Raw genomic sequence first — 23067 nt, forward strand, 5'->3', positions numbered from 1 at the left:
ATCCACCACATCCGCCACTTCAACATCTCCAACATCTCAACCCCTCCACCCGCCATATCCGCCATGCCCTGGCAGTTCGACAACTCTGGCGGCCGCCGCTCAGTCAACGAACAGCCTGTCCCTCCCTACTCGAACACGATCCGATCCCCCACCATCCCTGTACCTGGCAACCCTCTACGTCAGGTTGCTCAGCAACATCCCGTGTTGCACTACTTTGATTCCCGGAACGAGTTCCATGTCCCACGGCACGAGTCCTATGTTCCACCGAACGATTCTTATGTTCTACGGAACGGGTCCTATGTTTTCATGCCGCCGCCGCATACAATTGCCGATGAACCAACGACAGTCCCCGACCCGCCCACGACAAACCCCATCACCCCACCGCCGAGCAACCCACCGGCCCCGAGGACGGACGAGCCTACCGCACCCCCGAGCGTGACCCAGCACAGCCCCGTCAATAGGGCGCTGCCTACTCTCCCGCTCCTTCCGGCGGTATCTCCACTGCCCACTCAGCCTCCTGCCCAACAACCCTCACCGCCACAGCAGGTGTCTCCACCCCAAGTGCCGTCACCCGTTGCTGCTCCTCCATCGCCACCCGCTGCTGCTCCACCACCGCCATCCATTGTCGCTCCGTTACCGTCGCCACCGCCAGTTGTCGTTCCAGCGTCTGCCCGGCTGCCAGTCAGCCCTGCATCGGCCCCAGATTCCCCAAGCGCCGATGAAGAGGAGATCACTGACGATGACGTGTGGAAGAACGGCGATTTTGAAGTCACCTCGAGCGACAACGTGCGCTTCCTGGTCCCCTCATTCCATCTCTACTCCGCCAGGTAAGCCTCCGCCAAACGCTGCTAACTCCAGCGCCGTCTTCCGAGACATGTATGGCCTGAACCCCGACGCGGAGCGCAAAGTGACCCTGATCGACCCAGACTTCGAGAACGCCAAGACATTCCGCCTTTTTCTCCAGCTCGCCACGAGCGGCCACTTCGCTGACACGCCGGCATATAACACATGCTCAGGTGCAAACGAACTCCTCGCCCTGCTCGACTTCACGAAGAAGTGGGAGGCCGAGCCTACCCGCAACTCGCTGTGGTACATCCTGTCCAACGACCGCAATACCGCCAACTGCGGCATGTGGACGTTCAAGGTCGCAGCGCACTGGGAACAGGCGGCGCTGTGTGTGTCTCTCATCCGCGCGCGGCCGCTGACGACGTGGGCGGCTAGCGGGAACGCACTCACCAACGGCACGGACAAGGCGAGCGTGTACGACGCGTATCACTGGCCGCATGCACTTGTGAAGGACATGCCGCAGAAGTACATGTGGGCGCTGGGACGGGCATACGGGGGCTCGATTAACAAGACGGGCGGCCTGGAGGCGCACCTCGCCAACGAGTTCGAGAAGTTCTTGAAGGCAGCAGGATAGAGGGTCAGTCGGCGTGGGACGCGGTGCTAATGGCAAGGTCATGTTCTCCACCACTGATAGCAAAGCCCAGGTCACCCAGACGTCATCTCATGCATCTCACGCACAAGCCTCGAACCGACAGCCCGATGTGCAGCCCTATGGTGAGATTGTACTCGACACCCTTTGCTTGAGGCTTGGCAGCTGATTCCAGATACCTCGTGATTACTCCTCGCACGATATCTCGCTCCACTCATCGACAAGCCCATTCTGTATAGCTCCTACCGCATGTGACTTGCAGTGACAGTGTTAATGATGGCTAGGAGCTGCGCCATCTGGGACTAGTTGTCCTTCAGTGAAATGGGATGTCACCCACTCGCAATGATGTAGCAGCGGCCCGTGCGCCCCGCACGCGCCTTCAAGCTCGTCGCATGTTCATCACACTAAAGGTGTCTCCCTTTCATCTTCTCCATTCTCCTGATACACTCCTCCCCAACCTTGCTTTCACTGGTTATCGGCCATGCCAACCAAGAGGACCAAGAACTGGAAGCATTACTTCCCAACGCTCCAACAACCCCTCTCTTCCCCTGACGACGAGGGCATCACCAACGACCCAACCTGGAGGAAGGGCGACTTCGAGATCATCTCCTCGGACGCCGTCCGCTTCCTTGTCGATTCTCACCGCCTTGAATACAGGTGAGGCCCGAGAAGGCAAGCCGCGCAGACTGACCACAGCTCCGCCTTCCACGCCGCCATCCACGCTCACCTCGGCACTGCGATCCTAACCGACGCCGTCATCGAGAAGGCACCCACCGTCAAGGCGTTCCTCTCTCTGGCCACCCACACCCTCTCCATTCCCCCTTCATGTATAGGCCTACGCGAACTCCTGGCCTTCCTAACGAAATGGGGCGCTACTTCTCTCCTCCCACGTTTCTGGAGCGCCCTCGAATCCGCCATCCGCTCCCGCAAGGTGTGGGCGCCATGGGCCTTCCAGACCGCCGCCTTCGGGGATAACGCAGCGCTCTGCGACCTGGTCTTGCGGATCGAGGCACACAATCTTTGGGCGCAGGGAATTGGGACCGGAACCCCAGGCAAGAGCGTATGGGACCCGGACCATTGGCCTACAAGATTCCTCGTCACGCCACCCATGTACTTGAGGGCACTGGAGCGCGCGTGGGAGAGCACCGTTAAGATGGGAGGAGTGGAGAGTATTGCCGATGTCGAAGGGTTGGCTGGGGAGTTCGCCCGGTTTCTCGCCATCGCCAAGTCTCCTTGTGAGTCGTCGTGTGGAAGGCTGATGGTAGCGATGGCGCTGCATGTGCACCACCATACCGAGAAGGATTCTGGATGAGGTGTCGCGGTCGATGTGAGTTGCCATCACAAACAGACTGAGTTCAGACACTCGCGAGTTTGGTTAGACTCTCCTGTACAAGCATTCTGTATCGATGTTGGTGACATCCTCCATCGATTTCTTGCGGTGGCGCCAAACGGAGGGCTTTGGGCACGTCCATGGATGATTCACGTCATGGCGATCATCCCCACGCTCCCAGATGTGACGGGCATACACAGTCCAGAGTCCAATCACCCATGAGCAACCTTTCTCGCATCAACACCAGACTCAAAATCAGCTTCTTCCTTCTATTGTTACCTTTTGTCATCTCTTCGTCTCTCATTCTCCAATCTACCTCCTTTACCTTCCTTGACTCTCTCAGCACTGAACAACTACCATGCCGCTCTCCCTCCGCACCACCCCTACGCCCTCCACGCACCTTGAAGACGACGACTCTGACATGGAATCTCCTCCCCCCAGTCCTCCCCGCCTCACGTACAGCAAGTACAGCAAGCGGTCGTCGCGAACCCCTCAACCTCTGCCCGTCTTCAACACTCCATCCCCTTTCAGGCGCATCACCTCCTACTCGCCTGACGGCGGCCTCCCTAAGTCGTCATCTGCGGCGTACCCGCCCACCATCACCGAGGCCGTCACAGATTCGGAGGCCGACTCCAGTGGGAGCGTGGTCGACGACGACGAGTGGACACACGGCGACTTTGAGATCCGCAGCGCGGACGGTGTGCGCTTCCGCGTGCCGTCGTACCTTGTGCTGGCCTCGAGGTGAGTCAACCAACCTTCCTTCACCCATCTTCATCCACCTTCCTTACTGCGCCCCCCTTCCGTCCGGGTCACGCTCCAAATATCATTTTAGACCATGTACCTTGCGCTTCCCCCTCCGTCAAACCCCCCCCCCCCCCCTGTCATCATCTAAACCAAGCCCTGTCTTCCGCGACGCACACGCACTCAACAACGGCATTCACAAGATCACCTTCCTCGACTCCACGTACGAGACCGCCCCAGTCCTCCGTCTCTGGCTCCAGCACGTCTCGCAGGGTCTCATCACCGTGTCTCTGACGCTGCCGCACTTCAAGGAGCTCACCCTCTTCCTTCTCAAGTGGGAGATGGAGAGCTGCCTCAACAACCTCAGTGCGCACCTCGAGGTCGCTGTGCGCCGCAGGCTTCTCGGACCGACCGAGGCGTTCGTCGTCGCCGCCTGCGCCGGCGACGTGAGTCTGTGCCACCTCGTCCTCACCGTGTTCCGGCAGGACACATGGCCCAACGCTACGACCACTCGCAGCTTCACCGATCGCCTCCGCGGCAAGGTTGGCGAGAGCGTGTGGGACCCGAGGTACTGGAGCGCCAGCTTCTGGGAGGCAGTCCCCCAGAGGTACCTGTTCGCCGTGGCGCGTGCGTATGGGGAGGGGAATAACGAGGATGGCGCGCTTGCGATCCGATTCAAGGAGTACCTCCTGCTCCTGGGGGATTGGAGTTAGGCGGACCGATGAGTCAAGGTCTTTGCCAAACCGCACTCTAGCAGCGTGCGCGCGTCGTCGAGAGCCTGGCATGTGTCAATAGCGACGAAGAAGACGAACCCATCGTAAGAAGAATCACGATACAGAAGACGTTGAGAAGTGCAGCTGCGAACGTTCCCTACAACTTGCCCTTCTCCTCACTCGCCCACTCCGCTGCAGCACGCTCGCGCAGGAACCGGCGTAGGATCTTGCCGCTCGGGCTCTTTGGGATGACGTCGATGATGACCAATCCACCACGCAACTTCTTGTGTGGCGCAGAACGCTTTGCCGCCCACTCCACGACCTCGCGAGCGAAGCGGCGCCGGTGGCGGTCGGTTTGCAGCTCCGCGGCCTTCTTGGGGTCGACCACGACGTATGCACTGTGGTCAGCGAACGTGGGACAATCGAAAGGAGATTCTCCTGGCTCTGTCCTTCTTTCCGTACTCACCGTGGCAACTCCGTCGCCTGCTTCTCGTCCTCAACGCCCACAACTCCCGCGTCGATGATGTAATGGTGCGAAAGCAGCAGATCCTCCAGCTCGGCCGGCGCGACCTGCAGGCCCTTGTACTTTATCAGTTCCTTGACTCTGTCGACAACGCGGAACCAGCCGTGTTTGTCCCGAACCATCACGTCTCCCGTTCTGAACCATCCGCCAGGCAGGATATCGCCTGTCCGGCCCTTGTAACCCTTCATGACGTTGGGTCCCCGCGCCCACAGCTCGCCAGGGGTACCAAGTGGCGCGTCGGAGCCGTCTTCAAGTACAAGCCGCACCTGGTAGGATGGGAGAAGGCGGCCAACCCACCCGATACGCTCCGTAGTGGACAGCTTGTTGTTCTTGACAATGATGGCGGGGGTCGTCTCGGTCATGCCGTAGGCCTCGCAAACAGGAACCGGGATCACCTTGGACAGCCGCCGCGCGAGGTCGGGTGAAAGAACGGCTGCGCCGGAAAGAAGCGACCGGAGTGAGCTGAGATCATAGTTCTTGAAATGAGGCGAGCTGGCCCAAATCACCAGAACGGGGGGGACGATAACCCCGATCGTGATCTTATACTACTGTCAGGCTCCTCGTATCTGGTGTTACCTCTTGGATGGCCTTGTAAACGGCGATCTCCTCGAAGCGTGGCAGCAGAACCGAAGCGCACCCGAACCGCAGCGGGATGAGGAGGAACATCATCGCGCCATACATGTGGCTCATGGGCAGGAAGCCGAGCATTCGGTCCTGCGTGGTGAGCTGCTCCAGGTGCGGGCCGGCGGTCTGCATCTGCGTCGTCTGATTGTAGTGTGTCGTCTCCACGCCTTTCGGAAGGCCGGTCGTGCCGGACGAGTAGAAGAGGAATGCGGTGGCGGTGGGGTCCGTCTCGAAGCGCTCGGCGGGAGCCCGCGCCCCAAGCAGTTCATGTAGGGAGCGATACTTGTCCGGTGCAGTGCCGCGCGCACCGGGTCCCACGTCACAGCAGAGGACGATGCGGTTATCAGGCACGGGGTTCTTGAAGAGCTGGCGCGCGCGCTCGAAGACGGGGAGCTGGGACGGCGCGACGAAGAAGAATGACGCGCCGGAGTCGTTGACTTGGTGCGCGAGTTCGTGGGGTTCGCTAGGATGAGCGGTGGTCGGGAGCCGGGTGAGCAGGGATGGAGGCTCACTATGCAACATTGGCCGGGGTGATGGCACACCCCGCTGCGATAGTACCCCAAGTCACGAAAGCGAACTCGATGGAATTCGGCGCGAAGAGATTGACCACATCGCCGCGTTTCATCCCACTCTCGCGGAGGCCTTGACCGAGCCGGAGGGCCGTGTTCTCCATCTCCCCTCTTGAGACAGTCCGGCCCGTCGCGGCGTCGATGACGCATGGGAGTGACGGATCGAAGTGCGGTAGTGGGGAGACGCCAGGTCCGTCGGGGAGGAGGTAGTGGAAGATGGACATGGCGGGGAGGAAGACCGCGGGGTAGTCGCTCTCGTAGAGTACCAGTTCCATTGTGGATGGATGGCGGGATGGGCGATTGAGAGGTAGAGGATATTACTGGCACTCTTGGGGATATGGGGGTCTAAGACAGAGTGGGCATATGTGACCAGCAACAAGCCAACAGCTTATGCGAAAGCCGATCCCGTTATCCGGTTGCCGATGATAACGTCATGGTGGCATATGACAAGTTGGGGTCCGGTTAAAACACCTCGCGTCGCGGCGCAGAGATTGTCAAACAACTCTGGGAAGACATGCTTGAATCTCACCGCCTTCACCCTCACCGTATACCGCCAGCGAGCGGTACGTTTCAGTATGTCATCAATAAAGAGGAGGGGCCAACTTCCCGGATCCCCGACCGACTCCCAAAAAGACCGCGTACCTAGGTCCATAGCTGAACGATTTTGGACGATGCCAGGAGTCGTGTCCTCCCTGGTGTGTTGTTAAGACCCTTGATCCGATATGCTTGATTGTGTTGGTACGGGCGCTCCCCGTCTCCACATCTCCCAGCCTGGCCTCTTGTTGATCACCGCCCTAACTGTGGCGAGAGTAGCAAGGGGGAGTCAAGTGAACACATTCCCATCACCGTAATAGTTGCGAGTGATGGGGCAATCACAGCTGTCAGGACTGATAGTGTCCATCTCTACATTGCGAGACTTTCGTCAACGCATCCCATTCTGGCTATCATTTTCCTTTGCATCCCATATCCCACAGCTTAAAAAAGTGGTTGGATATCGTTGTGACCATACGCTTAATACTTGGAGCCGCATATCGAGGCGCGAGGCAAGGCATTGTCACCCACATCTGGTGATGTGAGCATGTTTCACGCCGGTATGCCGGTGGTGCGAGAGGTAATTACAAGTGGGATGCCATCACACTCACCCATTCAATTACCTCTCACCCATGTCTTCATTCTTACATCCACCATGTTCGACGATGAGTGGAACAACCCTCACAGCCACTGTCTCCTATCCTCGGACGACGTACAGTTCTTTGTTCCCCTCGAAGAGCTCATGCTGTGGAGGTAAGCCCTCACTTTTGAACCTTCCCTCCTCTCCTCTCTCCTCCAGCCATAACTCATCCCCAACTAACTCCAGCCCGATATTCAACCCACAGGGCTGGGTCACCCACGTTCCCTACCCCTCACACGCCCTGCGCGCCGCCCTAGACCTATTAAAGCACTACAAGTTTCCCGAGTTCCCGAGAAACACCTTTGATTCCCTCCGCTCTGCCGCCCTCCTCGCGCGAATGGTTCGCGAAATGGGCCTCGTACCAGCCATCCGCCGCCTCACCAAGGGCGTAGAAGACCGCCTTCGAGACGGGTCAATCCATGTCCTCCTATCCGTTATTATCGCCACCCATCTCCGCGACGAGGAACTTGTCGTCATGTGTATCCAGTGCCGATTTGAGGATCATACCGGCGAAAGGGGGTGGGGCGGGCCATACTGGGCTCCTCCGTTGGCCAAGGACGAGGTCTGCGCCCTCTTTCCCCAGTGGGCAGAATGTGCTCTCACAGACGCGTATGCTGAGGTGAGATTTTGTGGGACCTGCTAACCCAGGCTACAATGGAAGTACGAGACCAACGTCCCCAGTAAGACCCATGTTGAGGCCGACTTGGACAGCGTCCCCAATAAGACCCATGTTGAGGCCGACTTGGAGAAGGCGGAGCGTGCTTTCCGCGATTGTTCTGCTCGGTGGAAGGTGAGTTTGTATTGGAAGGTTCTGAGACAGGAACATGGTTTTTCCGAGGAGGGTCCTGTTGGTTCTATTGGCGTTCCCTGGCCGTTCTCTAAGCACCGCCCTAGCCCATAAGAGTGCTTGTTCTGTATGCTATGCTCGTTTTAATTAATTAAATAGCTTCACGTACTTGTCTCCGGGTCTGGCCCCATCTCTATCGGCGCATCGTCAGGAGCTATGATACAGTGGCGTCTAGATCTACTATTATATACTGCCCTCTCGCCAATACGGGCTAGGCCTAGCTCCACCCGCTAGCGGGAAGCAGGAAGCCGGGGTGCGCAACAGCCAACCCAGCCATACAGAGGGTCATCATGAACCCGTCCAGCCAGATGAAGTATACTTCGTGGGTCATCAGGTACCCAGTCCATCCCTGCGCGAGTTCGATAGAGCGGTAAATGCCACGGATGTAGATCATGACTGAAGCCCAAGCCACGCCAAGGAGGAGGTACTGCGACTTGCGAATCCACTTGGGATCAACTTGGCTCGTCTTCTCCGCGTCAGGGTTTGGGGATTGGGGCGCAGACGGGGCCTTGCGGCGGAACCTCAAGTTCAAGTTAAACTTGTTCCTCGTCGCCTCCGAATACGGCTTGCGCGCCGCAACGCGATACATGAAATCGGCCGCCATGACCAAAAAGATGGTCGTCGTCGCCAGCTGGAAGAGGATACCTGCCAACACTGGGTTAGAGAGTAACTGGGCTGGACTCACTGATGCGTGTGTTCGACGTCGTGTCTTCGAATCTTTGGGCTTGGACCGCCGCCCCACCTCCTCCAACAGCTTGAAGGACCAGAGAAATAATGTCGGCAATGATGAAAATGATGAGGTACCAGTTCGGTCCAATGAGGGAGTACTCTCGTCCAAGGACTTTGATACAGTGTCCCAGAAGGGTGTAGTCCCAAGCGCTGAAGAAGACTGGGCCCAGGATCAGGCTTGGGTTAGCTTGAGCAGCAAGCGTAAACGATCCAAGAAACCGACTTACGTGCAGATCTGCATGATGAATGGGTTCCAATTCAAGGGGTTCTGGTTTGACCACAGACGTCCAGACCATCCAATGATCTCGAGCAGGCCGCCAATGACAACGGTGACCAACGCCGAATAGTACTTGTACTTGATGCCGAGGCCCAAGTGAATCCCGGTAAGAATGGAGAAGATGACGAGGTACGCGATGACATTGGGCAGGGCGGGAATGTAGCCGTACGGTGATTCGGTCAGGGCTGTAGGTCGGGCTTGGGGCTGGGTCTGGGTCGGATCGACCTGGCGCGCCAGGTGGATGACAGTGTCGAGCATTGTTGATGGTTGATGAACAACAAGAAGAGGCAAGGCTAGAGATAGAGAGGGTTGCAAAAACATCAAAACATGCTGTCGGTCTTTTAACGTCAACCAAAAGGTGCGATGACGCCAGACCTCTGTCCCTGATGGCCTTGAAACGGTCGTCTCGCCTAGTTGCCAGTGGCGATTCAATTCACATGCAGGTTGTAGCTGCCTATCGGGCCTCGGCGATCTACGCTCATTCCCACCAACTGCTGAGCGGCTCCGAGCGCGATTGCGACGACAATGGTCGCGATGGACGGACGCACAGCCTTCGACGCCGGAACCCCTCGGTCTCGGGTTGAAAATTTCGGTGGCATACTGTGAGGTCTGTCAGGGCCGGGCCCCGCTGATATGTTGCCGAGAAGGGCTGCGGACGGGCTCTGCTTTCAAGACAACTCGATTGGAACGTTCAAGAGAGCCCAGGACAACAAGCTGGCTCGAGAAGCATGCTGGCTCGAGAAGCATGTAGAGGAAGTTGGGGAGCGGCTGCGGACGCGTCGGGTCCGAGAATGCTGTGACTCATGGTGGAGACGAACGTCTTCCGACCAAGAACATTCCGTGTTTCACCAAATGTGTCGACAATTAAGCATACCGCTGGAATCGCGTCACAAAGTCACAAACGGGAACCGACGGCACCCGCACCTCTACAACCTCTCAGTGTCAGCTCTCTTGGCCAACAAGCTTCCTATCGTCGTCATCGTCGATAAATACCCGTGCGTGCCCGGACATCCATGCCCGTGTCCGCGGTCAGTGACCACCGTGCCGGAATAACGGCGCTGATGCATATGATGATTCCTATCACAGCCCCATCATGTTGAAGCCAGAGCTGTATGCCATCGGCCGAATGTCGGGGTGAGGCACAGCTGCAAACTGGTGGTACGACAGCTGCCCGTCGGCCTCCATGTGCACGTACGCCGCCTTTAGTCAGCGCATGACTCGCTCAGAGTCAAACATGGAGATGCGGAATGGAGCGGCATCGTCCACCTGCGTTATCACACAGCCCCCCTGGCCAGACCAGATCTTCGTTCCCACCGAAAATGGCTCCGCTCAAATTGGCGGGCCATTCGCCCTCAAACAAACTCACCTGGTTGCCAGTCGAGTCGCAGTAGTTGGGGCACGAGAACGTCGTGATGCACAGCCCATCGTGCTCGATCGCGTAACCGTCCTGTCGAACCTCGTGCGACCGGATGACGGCAGTAACCTTGTTCAGTTCGCACCACCTCCTCGTCACGTCGGGACCAAAACCGAGGCCAACACCACGCTTTGACGGACCGCGGCCAGGCATATCCTGGGGATCGGTCCAGAGGAGCTAGAGTGAGCACGGATCCGGCCACGTGGCTCACCTCGCACATCAGACCCTCCTGGCCTGGCTGGCGCCCGTAGCGGTCGATCGCAGCAATCTCCTCCAGCAGCACGCCGTCCTTGCTGACGGGAGGGCCGCCGTGCACGACAAAGTAGCGCTTATTGCCCTGAGGGCCAAGGATCGCAGGCTTGGAGCCCTCCGACTTGAGGCTCGACGGCGGCAAGCCGGCGCTCAACAACGTCGCGAGGGGGACTGGGGTGAGTCGAGAAAGGTTTGACTAACTCACGCGCAGTGAAGACGTCCGCAAACAGCTGGTAGGTCATCTCGCCGTGCTTGGCCTTGCACTCGCCCTCGAAGCCGTAAACCTTGTTCATGTCTGCTGTCAGAAAGCAGGTCTAGAGAGCACTTACCGTTGGTCTCGTGGTTGCCACGGTTGAGGAACACGCGGTCGGGGTAAAGCCACTTGTAGGCGAACAAGGTGAGGACGACCTCGATCGACCACGAGCCGCGGTCAACAAAGTCGCCTGGTGTCAGTTCGGGTCTAGTCCTCGGTATCATCGTGCTCCTGCCGTGCAATAGCAGTGCAGGGGCGCAGCGCCTGGTGGGGCGGGCCTGCGGCAGGCCGCAAACCATCCTCCAACAATATGCCGAGCAGCTTCTGGGCCAAGCGCTGTCGCTTACAACGCCTGCTCCCCCGTCACACGGCCATAAATGACCGGCGTTGGTCCACGAAGCGCAACCGGCACAAAACCCACTCACCATTGAAGACAATCATGTGGTTCTCCGATGGCGGGGTGATGATGCTGAGAAGGTTGTACACGTCGTAGAACTGGCCGTGGGCTGGAGTCAGCAATATCCCTCGCTCCACTCACTGTCGCCGACGATGTCGCACGAAACACCTTCTGGTACGGTCACCTCCACTAGGCTCAACTCGCGGTCGAGAATGGCCTTGACACCGAGGACGATCTCCCAAACGACACGCTTGGGCATCTTGCCGCCATTCTTGAACGTTTCGATCATCGCTTCGACAAACTCCTTGGTCGGGGTGTAGCGCCCAGTGGGGTCATCGGGAATGATCGGGAGAGGTATGCCGTCCGCTTCTTCCTTGGCGCGGTCCAGCCCACATGCGCCGTGGGAGATGGCAGTCAGACACCTCTGCGATGCAGTCTCGGTCTCGCCGACGGAGATAGCCTAGGGTTAGGGTCTGTGCAGAAATGGAGGACGCTGTGCGGCGATCCGGGGTCCAGCCCGAGCGCGCCGATTGCCACCCGCGCCGCTCGCACCGAGCGGCGTGAGCATCACGCACCTTCTCGAACTCTATTCTCCTGATGAGCTTGACAGTCGCGTTGAGCTGCTCGCGCACGACGCGGTTCGTGGGTTCGATCTCGAGCGCCTTCTTAAAGTCCGGCACGGCGTCCTTGGGGCGAACGACAGCGAGCGAGCTCACACCGCGGCGGTAGTACGCCTTTGCGTAGTCGGGCTTGAGCTCGATGGCCTTGGTGGCGTCGGAAATGGCTGCACCGTGCTCCTCCATCTTGGCCTTGGACATGGCGCGGTTGTTCCAAAAGACGGGGTCGTGGGGGTTGAGCTTGATGGCCTGGGTGTACAGCTCGATTGAGCGCGCAAAGTCTTTGGCCCCGTACGCCTTGTTCGCCTGAGCCTTGAGCTCGAGCGCGGCAGCCCGGTCTTCGTCGGTGACCTCACGCAGCTCGTCGACCTCGTGCTCCCACTCGCCGTCCGAAGACACTGGGGTAAGCGTTACATTCCCAGTCACCAGATCTGGAAGAGTATTGAGGAAGGAAGAACATGGAAGTGGGCGAAGAGTGGAGGAGTGACTCACGCGACAGGCCAGCCATGGATTGGGGGGTGAGCATGGGAGAAGGGAACGGTGTGATGTCGTCGGCCGAAGACGGCGCAGTCGACGCCGACGGGCTGAACGCGGCGACGGCTGCTGCGGCATCATAGAGGCCGTTGCCTGACATGGTGTATGTGAGGCAAGGACGGATGAGGAGGAGGAGAGATGAGTTTTGTTTGATGGAAAACGAGAGATGTTGCTGAAATCTCGACTGCTAATGCTTTGATTTCAGTTTCCAAGTGGGTGGCAAGTTGACAATTGAGACTAGAAAACGCGTGCCGATCTACCGCCCCACTAGCCACTGGGCGAGGCCCAACCCGAGATACTCATTCCACCAGCCACTGGGCTGAGCCCAACCCCAGATACTCATTCCGACTCGGACAAGAACTGGCCTTGCAAGATGTATACATCCAACATGATCCTCCATATGCATGTGTGATGTGACGGTGACTCCCCACGTCTTCTGATCCCCCGTCCTCTCGTCCTCTGTTGGCGCACAATATTTGACGCCCCAAAACCAGTTCGATTCTTTTCGAAGGAAGTGACGAAGGTCATTTTGTGGTCCACCCACGTGGAATCTGCGGCACTGCGGCGGGGGCTAATGTTGCGTCACGCGTTGGCCCTTCCGCCCATTTCACCCCCTACAACTCGGAACGTCCACGATCGTCAGTCAACTCCTTCCTCGTCACTCTCCACATCAACTCCGAAAGCCCACTGGTCCCACCAACGCACCGTCTCCCTCTGTCCGCTTCCGCCCCGTACAAACAACCCTCTCTGCACCGTCAACCTTCCCTGCCATCGCGCCTGACCAACCTCATAGCCGACCATGCGGTTCGGCACGCTCGCCGCGATCGCGGGCCTCGCCGCCTCGCTATCAGCCATGGCATATCGAGGTACGGCCAATTCATTCAGAGCTGACAACAGTCGCAATCAAGGACACGGACACGTTCCGCGAGGTGTGCTCAGGCATGTTCGGAGGCGACAAAGCATACGTCGAACGTGAGGCTCCTCATCTGCGCGGCTGACCACAGTCGAATTTGAGCAACACGCGGTTGGGCAGGTCGCGCTTGTGATGTACGAGTACGCGGACGCCGAGTACATCGGCCGCCAGCCGCCGGACGACGGGACATGGCACTCGGTGAGTTCCGCACAGCTGCAACATTCAATTGATTGAACCGCGGCTGCTTGCCTTGCTGGCACACAGTAGCTGACGTCCAGAAAGTATATATCTGCACAACGACGACAGGTGAGATCTTCCCCAACAACGTTGGCGTTGTTGTTACTGACACCAGTGCGTTCGGGACTATGTACCACCGCGCAGCTGGGCACGTTCCTCACCACCCTGCCCGAGGGCAAGGAGCTGAAGGACACGTCGATCTACACTTCCGCGCTACGATTTGACCCAGAGGCAGCGGCGGTCGGAGGGACAGGTGGGGCTGCCCCGCCTCCCGCCGCCATTGAGGCTGAGGCTGGAAAGGGAGAGAGCAAGAACACGCGCCGACAGGACGAGGAGATCGATGACGTCGCTGAGCCTGAGCCGTACCCCGGCCGGCCAACAACGGGGGGCAGTGGTTCTGCTGTCGGCAAACCGGTGCAGGGCGAGTCCGGCTCGGCGGTTGACACGCCGGTGCAGGGCACCCCGGAAGGCAGCTCACACGGCCAGGGTGGGACCACTGCGATCCCTCCAACGGCTGGAGACGGCATCGAAGTCGGCTCCGACGTCCCCGTCTACTCGAAGCCAATCCGCATGGACGTACCCAAGACAGGCTACTACTGCGTCGCGGTCATCCCGGTGACGCTCGTGACCAAGGAACGCGCGCTCGACGTACGCAAGAACATCGCCGCCGAGTACCAGGGTGTGATCACGTTCCGGAACCAGTTCGACGGCGAGCTCCCTGCGGTTGAATACCCGAAGATTGCGTTCTACGGCGTCCTCGCAGTCATCTACTTGCTGCTTGCGGTTGGGTGGGGCATCCTCTGCGCCAAGCACTACCAGGAGCTGCTACCGATGCAGTACTACATCTCTGGCACGATCGTGTTCCTTGTCATCGAGATGATTGCGCTCTTCACGTACTACCGGTACGTGAACAAGCACGGAGGCGGCGCGGGCTCGATCGCGTTCCTCATCGTCATCTCGATCCTCAACGCTGCGCGCAACTCGCTTTCCTTCTTCCTCCTGCTCATCGTCGCGATGGGCCTTAGCGTCGTCACGCCGTCCCTCGGGGCGGTTATGACGCGTGTGTGGCTCCTCACTGCGTTTCATTTTGTCTTTGGTGTCGCATACGCCGTCGGTACCGTCAAGGTCGAGCTGGACGTGAGTTGACCATTCTCTTCCGAACTGACTCTAGTCGGCCAACATCATCATCGTTCTCCTTATGATCTTCCCCCTCAGCTTCACCCTCACGGCCTTCCTCATGTGGATCATTGTCAGCTTGAACGGCACGATTCTGCACCTCCAGCAACGCAAGCAGAACTTCAAGCTCGCCATGTTCCAGAGCCTGTACCGCATCCTTATCACTGCGGTGATTGCGGTCGCAGCGTTCTTCGTACTTTCGTCCATCTCCCTCTCAAACCGCCTCGACGAGGACTACGCGCCGCGCAACTGGCGCTGGCGCTGGGTGCTGCTCGACGCATCGCTCTCGTTGATCTATCTCGTGGCATTCGCGGCGATTGCATGGCTCTGGCGCCCGACTGAGAACAACGTGCTCTTCGCCATGTCTCAAGAGCTGGCGCAGGACGAGGACGACGCGGCCGACTACGAGCTTGAACCGCACGACCCGGATGCTGTGGATGCTGGGGCTGCGTTAGGCGGTCTCAGTGGGCGCGACGATGGCTTGCGCCTGCCGGGTCTCCTGGCTCACGATGGACGAGAGCACGTCCACGGCGAGCGACACAGTGGGGACGAGCACGAACGCGAGCGCCTCTTCGACGCCGACGACGCCGACCGCGACAGCGCGCGTGGCTCTGGTGAGCCTGGGTACCGCGTCGCCGCACCTCATTCTGGGGGATCTGGCGGGTACGCACCGCACACGAACGACGACAATGTCGTGTTCGCGATGGGGGATGATAGCGACGACAGCGATGCCGAGGAGGGCAAGCTGCTCACGCGCGTATCGCTCAACTCGAGCCGTGGGAGCCGGCGGAACAGCTCCAACATGGGGCGATACAAAGACAAGTCAGACTGAGTAGGGCCTGCATATCTAGAGCGAGTGTATAGCATGAAGGGAGGCGAGTGACCCTTGTCATCGTGTGGCTGCAAATGATTGATTTTGTCAGTCGACGTTCGGACCTCTGCAGATTAGCAGTACCGGGTTGATACTTGTTCTCGAAGTGAGCAGTGAGCTTGCTGCGCTTGACGCGGCCCAGCTCAACCGGCGACCGGGACCAAACCAAGCGCCGGTTATCCGGCCCGAAACTGGCTGAGGCCGTGAGATACCGTCTACCGCTTGTCTACCGTTAACCATATATCTTCGCCCACTCCCACTCCCATCAGCGATGCTGCGCACCTTCCGGCCTTGTTCTCTTTTGTCTTCCCTCTCCTCCCTCTCCCCTGCATCTGGACACCTCGCCCACTCTCTCCCTACTCGCAACCTCGCCACAATGACGAACACGAACACGAAGCCCCGCGCCCTTCTCTTCGGCCTCGGTGGCATCGGCGGCATCTACGCGGCCACGCTCGCCCGTTCTGGTGTCTGTGAAGTCTCGGTCGTTGCGAGGAGCAACTACGAGGCCGTGAAAGAAAAAGGTCTACTCCTGAAGAGCGAGAAACACGGAGAGAGTCATCATACTTTCGCGGGAGGTCAGTCATCCCATCCCATGCGCTGACAACAGTCTACAAGTCCCCAGCCGACGCCGCCACCTCCGGACCGTTCGACTACGTTCTGTGTGCCAACAAGGCTCTCCTCTCCGCCATCCCGTCACTTGAAGAGACGATCGCCCCCGCTATCAGCCAAGACACGGCGATTGTCCTCCTCCAAAACGGGGTCGGCAACGAGGTTCCGCTCCACAAAGCCTTTCCCGCGAATACCATCATTTCCGCTGTGGTGTGGACGGGCGGAAAAGTTGAACCCTCTCTGAATCCCACCGTATCTCAATTCTCGAGAGAGAGTTTGACAATGGGTGTGGATTACACTCCGGGAATTGACAAGGCGGTAGAAGACGAAAAGGTTAAGCGGTTGAGCGAGATTCTCGCAAAGGCCAATTCGGATTCGGTCATCGTCAATGATATCCAGAGTGCGCGGTGGGTTAAAGTCATTTGGTGAGTTCGCATTTATTTGGATTCAACTTACCACAAGGAATTGCGCATGGAATGCTCTCACGACGGTGACTCGTCTCCGGACAAACCAGATCTTTGCGTCTTCGCCCGGGGCTGAGGACTTCTCCAAAACCCTGATGAACGAAGTGGTGGCAGTCGCGCGCGCAAAGGGCCTCGACGTACCGCTTGACACGGCCGACGACCTTATGCGCCAGATCAAGGAGGCGCAAGGTCCCGGACTGCCCAGCTCGATGATGATGGATAATGAGGCGGGCAGACCGACCGAGGTCGAAGTTATCCTCGGGACACCGATGCGAGAGGGACAGAGGCTCGGAGTGCCAGTGCCGATTCTTACGACTTTATACACTATTGTGCGGGCGTTGGATTGGCGCAATGCTCATCCTGACGAGACCAAGTTTCCGTAGTCGTTGTAGAGGTGATGTAGTGAGACCAAGACATGATATGTTAACGGTATATTCATACTGACTACATTCGTACTCTGATGCTGGTTGGTATCAGGCTTTGGGGGCGCACTCTCCATGTTGGATTCTGAACCGCGCTGTGACACGGTGAGAGGTCAGTATGGTGGAGATATCTCCAAACCTCGGTCAAATGACCGGTCCTAGTCCTCTTCAGGCGAGTCTATGAACACGGCTGCCATTCCACAATCTGAGAGTACCTCTACAGCGCTGTCCATGCCACATGAGCAATGTGGCACACTCCCACCCCATGGGTCCACACCCCACCAGCGTAGTAATCAATACACATGCATGGCCAGCCTCGTCGTGTAGCCTATTATATCATCTATCTAAAACTATTGCTTCTCATTGGGCGCGTCGTGGACGTCGCGCGTGTCGTGTTGTTGCGGGGTATGCGAAAGGCCGGTGAGCGAGAGGCGGCGGCTGAGGCGGCTGGGGTTGCGCGAAGGCGTGTGCGAGAGCGAGCAGTCACGCGGCTTCTCGAGCGTACGGAGCTCGCGCTCAAAGAACGAGTGGGCAGTGGACGAGAGCTCGTCATCCTCGTGGTCCTCAATGTCAATGCGGCCACCCTCCTCCTTGATCTGGTTGCGGGCCTCCCACATGACGCGGAGCTCCTTGACGCGGCTTTGGCGGTCAAGCTCGGGGTCGTAGGCGCGGTGGCGCTTGAGAACAACACGCTCCCACATGCTCAGGTGGCGAGGGTGGACTGCAATGCCGTGGTAGTCCTTGGCACGGCCCTCACGCACAAAGGCCCAGTAGCGGTCCTGCTCGCGAAGGTCGAGGCCAGTGACGTCGGGAATGAACATCTGAGTGGTGATCCAGCCGGCGAACCCAAACCAGCAGACGGCCCAGAACTTGGTACGGTTGTCAATGTAGTTGTAAATGATGGCGGGGAGAAGGGCGCCAACCTTGCCCGAGGCAGCGGAGAGACCGTGGGCAGTGGCACGGACCGAGACGGGGAAGACCTCGGCAGCGAGGAGGAAAGTGGTGCAGTTGGGACCGAACTGGGTGAAGAAGGATGCGAGGAAGTAGATGGTCTGGAAACCCTTGATGTGCTCCATGCTCTGGAGCTGGTGGAACCAGATGGCGGGGAGGAGGTAAAGGATACCTAAGAGGAGGAAACCAATGGTCTGCATCCTCTTGCGGCCGTAGAACTTGTGGTCGACAAGGAACGCGGCGAGGTAGTAGCCGAACATGGAGACACCGACGTTGAGGAGGTTCCAGAGCCAGCCAGTCATGACGCCCGTGGAGTTGGGCGTAATGACCTTGATAAAAGTCGACTGGAAGAGCTTGGCACCGTAGAAGAGGAAGTCGGCAAAGAGCCAGCCGAGGCATGTACCGACAAGACGGCCACCAAAGTGCGAGACGACGAGCTTGAGCGAGGCCATGTCGTAGCCCGACTGGTTGACGTGCGCATCCTTCTTGCTCTTGCGGAGGGCGTGCTCAGAGTACTGCTTCTTGTAGTAACGCCAGTAGGCGAGCCAAAGGGTGAAGGGGATCATGAAGGCGAACGAGACGCGGAAGACCCACTGACCCGTCTTCTTCGAGTAAGGGGGAGTCGAGCCGCCGTGGAAGATGAGCAGGAGAATGATGAGGACGCCCTGGTTGACGAGCTGGCCCCAACCCTGCATGAGGAAGGCGAGAACGACATTGCGCCCACGGTGAAGCTTGTCGTCACGCTGGGCCGTTCCCGAGGGCGCGGCGTGCTCGAGAGCAGAAGTCGAGGTCATAGGGTACTCGCCACCGACACCGAGAGTGTAGACAAACTGCGACCACGCGTAGCAAATGACCCAACCGTTGAGGGTTGTGCCCCACGACGCGGTGAGCATGACCAGGCCGAGAACCATGACGAGGGCGTCCTGGACGAGACCGACACGGCGGCCGATCCAGTCACCTTCGATACCAACGCCGATTTGCCCACAGATAATACCGATGATCTGGATGTACGACACGGCAGCAATCCAGTTCTTGTCGCACACCTCGTGGGTGCCCCAGCACTCGGGCCACACCGCCGTGTACAGAGACATGAGGTTGCCGATGGAAAAGATGGTATAGCCTGGGGTCAGCGCGACAAAGCGAAAAATCAACTCACCCTCGGTGAACATGCCAAAGCCAGTAATCACGTAGCGGCTGCAGTAGGCGTTGAGCGGCGACAAGGGGTCCTTCTTGAACATGTCCCAAACGACCTTGAGCTCGCGCTTAGTCTCGGCATTGCTCTGCTCATTGACCCAAGTTTGCCTCTCCTTCCAAGGCAGGTCAGCCTGGTGGTTAGTTGACAGGCCCGAGCACGGACGGAGCGACTCACCCAATACACGCCTTCGGGGGTGTACGAGTCATCCGGACACAGGTCCTGGAACAGGGGGTGCTCGGTGTGGAAATCAATCTCCTTCTTGCCGGATGGCAGCTGCTGGCTGTCGTCGAGGTCGGGGGGGAAGGACATGGTTGGTGGCGTAGAGAGAGGAAGGTAGGAGGGAGGGAGGGGTAGGAGGGAGGGAGGGGAGGTGGGGAGGAGGGGAGGATGAAGGCTAGGTACCGTTTGGTAACTGCCGAGGGATCGCTAGAGCAGAGCGAGAGGGCTAGAGGCCAAAAGCAAAAGAGCTAGAGTAGATGAGGATGAGGAAGACATAATCTTGGGCTCTGTCGTGAGCTTTTTCAAGTCTTGAGCGAGCCGTCAGTCCCCGGCTTGACTCCAGCCAAAGTCAGGTAGGAGGATTGCCCCGACCGCTTGACCCGACCGAGTGAGGGTTGTATGCCTGACCATGTCACTGTCTGTATCTGGTGAATCGGTGTGGACAAGGCAGGTGGCGCCAGAAGCGGAGAATGAGGCAAGGAGAATGATTTCGACCGCCCAAACTAGGGGTGAATTTTAATTTCATTGGTTGATCAAGTCAAACGTTTGTCGTGCCTGAATCAACATGATCAGGAGTTTCAACGTGCCAAGCCTCTTCCAACTCCCATTACATCCAACATGGCACAGTGTTCAAGCCTTGGCTACTCTTTCTGGGATGGATTAAGATGCCAAGACTCGATAACAGGAACTGTCAAACAAGTCACGCGACAATGGTCACACGAGCCATGGAATGTCATAGTGGTACAATGGTTGACTTGTCACTCGTTCCACTAAACATCTTGAGACGTCTGTGGAGTGGTGTGGTGTGGTGTGGAGTGGAGTGACGATCAATCCTAGTTGATTGATTCCGACGCACGTTTATGCGGCTGTGGCCTTGTAATTACCGCGTGGGCAGTTTGAGGGCTTGGGCTTGTATGTATGGGTTCGGGGGCAGACGCGTCCTCACCTTCTCTCTCTTGTCACTCCTTCGGCGGCCGTATCAAAATACTAAACAAAGTTAAGCAATAATCTATTTGTGGGATTATAGTTGGAATGGTCCACTCCACTGCCGTAATTGGGTGCCTTTCAGACCCTGGACGTGTGTACCTGTGCCGCAAGGCCGCTCCTACCGTGCCACTGTACAACTTCTTCTTTACTACTGACGTCAGGGCCTCCCCCACTTGCTGGGGTCAGGCTAGAATTTTCCATCCCTGGCATCTCCGGCACCCTTTCACTGGCGCGACTTGTGCCGACCGTACAAACGAGTCATTAGAACATGCAACAAATTGTCCGCAGATCGCGCCGTTTAAACAAATTCACCGCTTTACCGTCAAGGGTTCTCCACGGGTGTTTGATCGCCTGTAAACGCGTTCAAAGGGAAATTAGACAAGGGTTTATCCTGTCAGATCCATGTGGCCATGTGAGGCCATGTCAAAGTGGGGTGAGTATGTTGCATGTTCCAAAGGTAAGCCGCCGGCCCTTGTCTCTCTCTCTCGCTCTCAAGGCACAAGGCCGGGCCTAGTTGACCTTGCGTCGAAACAATCAGACGACGGGGGGTCATGACCGAGACGAGCAGAGGCTTGACGTTACCGTCCGCTTGCAAGCTCAACATGTTTAGCCATTACAACATATTCCCACACATTGTCGGTCAATACTCCGGTAACAATTACGATTACGAGTACGATTACGACAATCCCTCAACAACAACGATGACACAACGAGACACAACCGATGACAACCGACAATACTACGACTACTGCGCCATAGCAGTCATCTCACAACCCACATACCGCAACCCTACACTGACATGACCCATGACCCATGGCTCACAGACAAAGCCATGCGAGTTGACCGAGACTGAACTAACCTATCCCTTGACACAAAAGTTATCTAGATGTGCAGTAAGCATCAAGACCAATGACAGACTCTAATCAAAGCACATGCTATGTACTGTACGTTCTACTTTGGGACGTTCTACTTTTGGCCTCGAGGCCTCGCTGTCGCCGATCACGTGTTTCTGACCATGTCTGATCCCAGGAACATAGGAACATTGGTGTCTAACTGGTTAGTCGTACGCGATAGTGTTGACAAGCGTGCCTGGTTTCAGTCACGTTCGGTGATGGCACACGTCGGCCCCGACTCCACATTCTATACTCGGCAGCACCATCTTGGAACGTGTTCAACCTATTCCGCAATTCCACGTTCGAGATCTCCTACCCGGAGCGACTCACCGATACCATTCGAGATTGTACACCGCACCTCGTCGCCATGCCGCAGCCACAATCCGCAGCTGGCGCCGATCCCAGGAGGCGTGCCTGTGATGATGACCGTGCCCGGCGACAGCGTCGTCCCCTGCGACAGGTATGCGACAATTCTGGCATGAGCTACGCAAGCTCCTGGCAACTCACTCAGACACGTGCCAGATCATGTTGGCGGCGCTCCCAGACTGGACGAGCTTCCCATTCACGCGCGTCTGGAGGGTGGCCTCGCGCGGGTCAGGTAGCGCCGCGGCCGATACGATCACTGGTCCAAGAGGGCAAAACTTGTCAAAACCTGTGTGAGCCTAGCGCTAATGTGCACTCACCTTTCGAAAAGCCCCACTGTGACGCCTGCTTCTGCAGCTCGCGCGCCGTGAGGTCGTTCGCACACGTCCAACCGAGCACGTACTGCGTCGCTTCGGCGGCATTCACGTTCCGGCACGGGCGGCCGATGATGATCGCCAGCTCGACCTCGTAGTCGAGTTCGTTGTGCTGGGCGCACAGCGGAACGGGGATCGACTCGCCAGGGTTGGCGATGCACTGCCCGGGCTTGAAAAAGAGTTCGGGTACTGTGGGAATGGGCATGTTCAGCTCACGCGCGTGATCCGTGTAGTTGAGCCCGGTTGCCCGGATCGTGCCACATTCAGCAGGTGAAATGGGCGAGAGAAGCTGGAACGGTAGACGAGGAAGGAAGGGTGGGCCGCAATATGGGCGTGGTTAGATGCCAAAGGAGGAGGTCGATGCGGTGGCCATGGACGGGCGCAACAAGTCCAGGCCCGACGACAGGGGAACTGTCAGCTACTGAGGCTGATCGTTCAAAAAACTGATCGTTCAAAAAACTTACCTGTTCTACAGACGTCTTCTCGCCGGTCCGTGCAGCGGATGGATCCCACGCCGACACGGCGCGGATTACATGTGCGGTCACAGGGAGACCCTTGGCGAGTGCCAGGCCGACTAGTATTAGCTGGGCGAGTAAGGGAAAGGGAGAGAGAGGGAGGGAGGGTTCCGGGGAGCGAAAGCAGCCCGTGAAGCCGAGTGATGCCGCTTACCATCCAAAGTATCGTCTACGGGCTCACCGAAGAGCTCGCGCCCATCAGCTGCCTTGAATCGAATAAGCCGGCGCCACGGCTACTGTCAGAATGTGTGTGGCCAATGGACAACTCACCGTGCCGGCAACAGTGTCATTCAGCGTCCCGTTCCTGTTAGCGCGAGGACTACATCCATTGAGGGCGATGGTGATTGGGACGCTGAAGGGTAAGACGCCGACTGCGGGGGAGGGGGAGGGGGACTGCTGGAGAAGGACAGGCATGGTTGGTGTGTGGCTTGGGGTGTGTGAAAGATGTGGTG

General features: G+C 58.1%; 11 protein-coding genes across 11 annotated transcripts; 6 read left to right on the forward strand and 5 right to left on the reverse strand.

The window, feature by feature from the left end:
• Nucleotides 1–63: 63 nt before the first annotated feature.
• Nucleotides 64–1420, forward strand: CcaverHIS019_0602180 (uncharacterized protein; the record flags this gene model as incomplete). The annotated part of the gene is made up of 2 exons (XM_060602651.1): nt 64–827; nt 859–1420. The coding sequence occupies 2 exons, from the start codon at nt 64–66 to the stop codon at nt 1418–1420; spliced, it is 1326 nt and encodes a 441-aa protein (XP_060459024.1).
• A 496-nt stretch (nt 1421–1916) lies between these two features.
• Nucleotides 1917–2747, forward strand: CcaverHIS019_0602190 (uncharacterized protein; the record flags this gene model as incomplete). The annotated part of the gene is made up of 3 exons (XM_060602652.1): nt 1917–2092; nt 2132–2670; nt 2701–2747. 3 exons carry the CDS (start codon nt 1917–1919, stop codon nt 2745–2747), a joined length of 762 nt encoding a protein of 253 aa, XP_060459025.1.
• Nucleotides 2748–3123: 376 nt separating this feature from the next.
• On the forward strand, nt 3124–4219 carry CcaverHIS019_0602200 (uncharacterized protein; the record flags this gene model as incomplete). The annotated part of the gene is made up of 2 exons (XM_060602653.1): nt 3124–3506; nt 3664–4219. The coding sequence occupies 2 exons, from the start codon at nt 3124–3126 to the stop codon at nt 4217–4219; spliced, it is 939 nt and encodes a 312-aa protein (XP_060459026.1).
• A 157-nt stretch (nt 4220–4376) lies between these two features.
• Nucleotides 4377–6210, reverse strand: CcaverHIS019_0602210 (uncharacterized protein; the record flags this gene model as incomplete). Its single annotated transcript, XM_060602654.1, has 4 exons — nt 4377–4617; nt 4686–5287; nt 5319–5829; nt 5879–6210. The coding sequence occupies 4 exons, from the start codon at nt 6208–6210 to the stop codon at nt 4377–4379; spliced, it is 1686 nt and encodes a 561-aa protein (XP_060459027.1).
• A 911-nt stretch (nt 6211–7121) lies between these two features.
• Nucleotides 7122–8007, forward strand: CcaverHIS019_0602220 (uncharacterized protein; the record flags this gene model as incomplete). The annotated part of the gene is made up of 4 exons (XM_060602656.1): nt 7122–7219; nt 7293–7715; nt 7755–7896; nt 7927–8007. The coding sequence occupies 4 exons, from the start codon at nt 7122–7124 to the stop codon at nt 8005–8007; spliced, it is 744 nt and encodes a 247-aa protein (XP_060459028.1).
• Nucleotides 8008–8170: 163 nt separating this feature from the next.
• On the reverse strand, nt 8171–9217 carry CcaverHIS019_0602230 (uncharacterized protein; the record flags this gene model as incomplete). Its single annotated transcript, XM_060602657.1, has 3 exons — nt 8171–8598; nt 8639–8859; nt 8910–9217. The coding sequence occupies 3 exons, from the start codon at nt 9215–9217 to the stop codon at nt 8171–8173; spliced, it is 957 nt and encodes a 318-aa protein (XP_060459029.1).
• Nucleotides 9218–10039: 822 nt separating this feature from the next.
• Nucleotides 10040–12526, reverse strand: PPT1 (uncharacterized protein; the record flags this gene model as incomplete). The annotated part of the gene is made up of 9 exons (XM_060602658.1): nt 10040–10159; nt 10326–10550; nt 10585–10796; nt 10831–10920; nt 10955–11068; nt 11304–11384; nt 11417–11735; nt 11851–12290; nt 12385–12526. The coding sequence occupies 9 exons, from the start codon at nt 12524–12526 to the stop codon at nt 10040–10042; spliced, it is 1743 nt and encodes a 580-aa protein (XP_060459030.1).
• Nucleotides 12527–13225: 699 nt separating this feature from the next.
• Nucleotides 13226–15584, forward strand: CcaverHIS019_0602250 (uncharacterized protein; the record flags this gene model as incomplete). Its single annotated transcript, XM_060602659.1, has 6 exons — nt 13226–13292; nt 13324–13398; nt 13431–13537; nt 13618–13645; nt 13692–14713; nt 14748–15584. The coding sequence occupies 6 exons, from the start codon at nt 13226–13228 to the stop codon at nt 15582–15584; spliced, it is 2136 nt and encodes a 711-aa protein (XP_060459031.1).
• Nucleotides 15585–15999: 415 nt separating this feature from the next.
• Nucleotides 16000–17079, forward strand: CcaverHIS019_0602260 (uncharacterized protein; the record flags this gene model as incomplete). Its single annotated transcript, XM_060602660.1, has 3 exons — nt 16000–16198; nt 16231–16657; nt 16695–17079. 3 exons carry the CDS (start codon nt 16000–16002, stop codon nt 17077–17079), a joined length of 1011 nt encoding a protein of 336 aa, XP_060459032.1.
• A 389-nt stretch (nt 17080–17468) lies between these two features.
• Nucleotides 17469–19573, reverse strand: CcaverHIS019_0602270 (uncharacterized protein; the record flags this gene model as incomplete). The annotated part of the gene is made up of 3 exons (XM_060602661.1): nt 17469–19189; nt 19226–19394; nt 19439–19573. 3 exons carry the CDS (start codon nt 19571–19573, stop codon nt 17469–17471), a joined length of 2025 nt encoding a protein of 674 aa, XP_060459033.1.
• A 1954-nt stretch (nt 19574–21527) lies between these two features.
• CcaverHIS019_0602280 (uncharacterized protein) lies at nt 21528–23029 on the reverse strand (the record flags this gene model as incomplete). The annotated part of the gene is made up of 7 exons (XM_060602662.1): nt 21528–21559; nt 21694–21836; nt 21871–22015; nt 22047–22389; nt 22565–22674; nt 22770–22848; nt 22886–23029. The coding sequence occupies 7 exons, from the start codon at nt 23027–23029 to the stop codon at nt 21528–21530; spliced, it is 996 nt and encodes a 331-aa protein (XP_060459034.1).
• Between the last annotated feature and the right edge of the window lie 38 nt (nt 23030–23067).

The sequence above is a fragment of the Cutaneotrichosporon cavernicola genome (genome assembly GCF_030864355.1).
Source record: "Cutaneotrichosporon cavernicola HIS019 DNA, chromosome: 6".
NCBI lineage: Eukaryota > Fungi > Basidiomycota > Tremellomycetes > Trichosporonales > Trichosporonaceae > Cutaneotrichosporon > Cutaneotrichosporon cavernicola.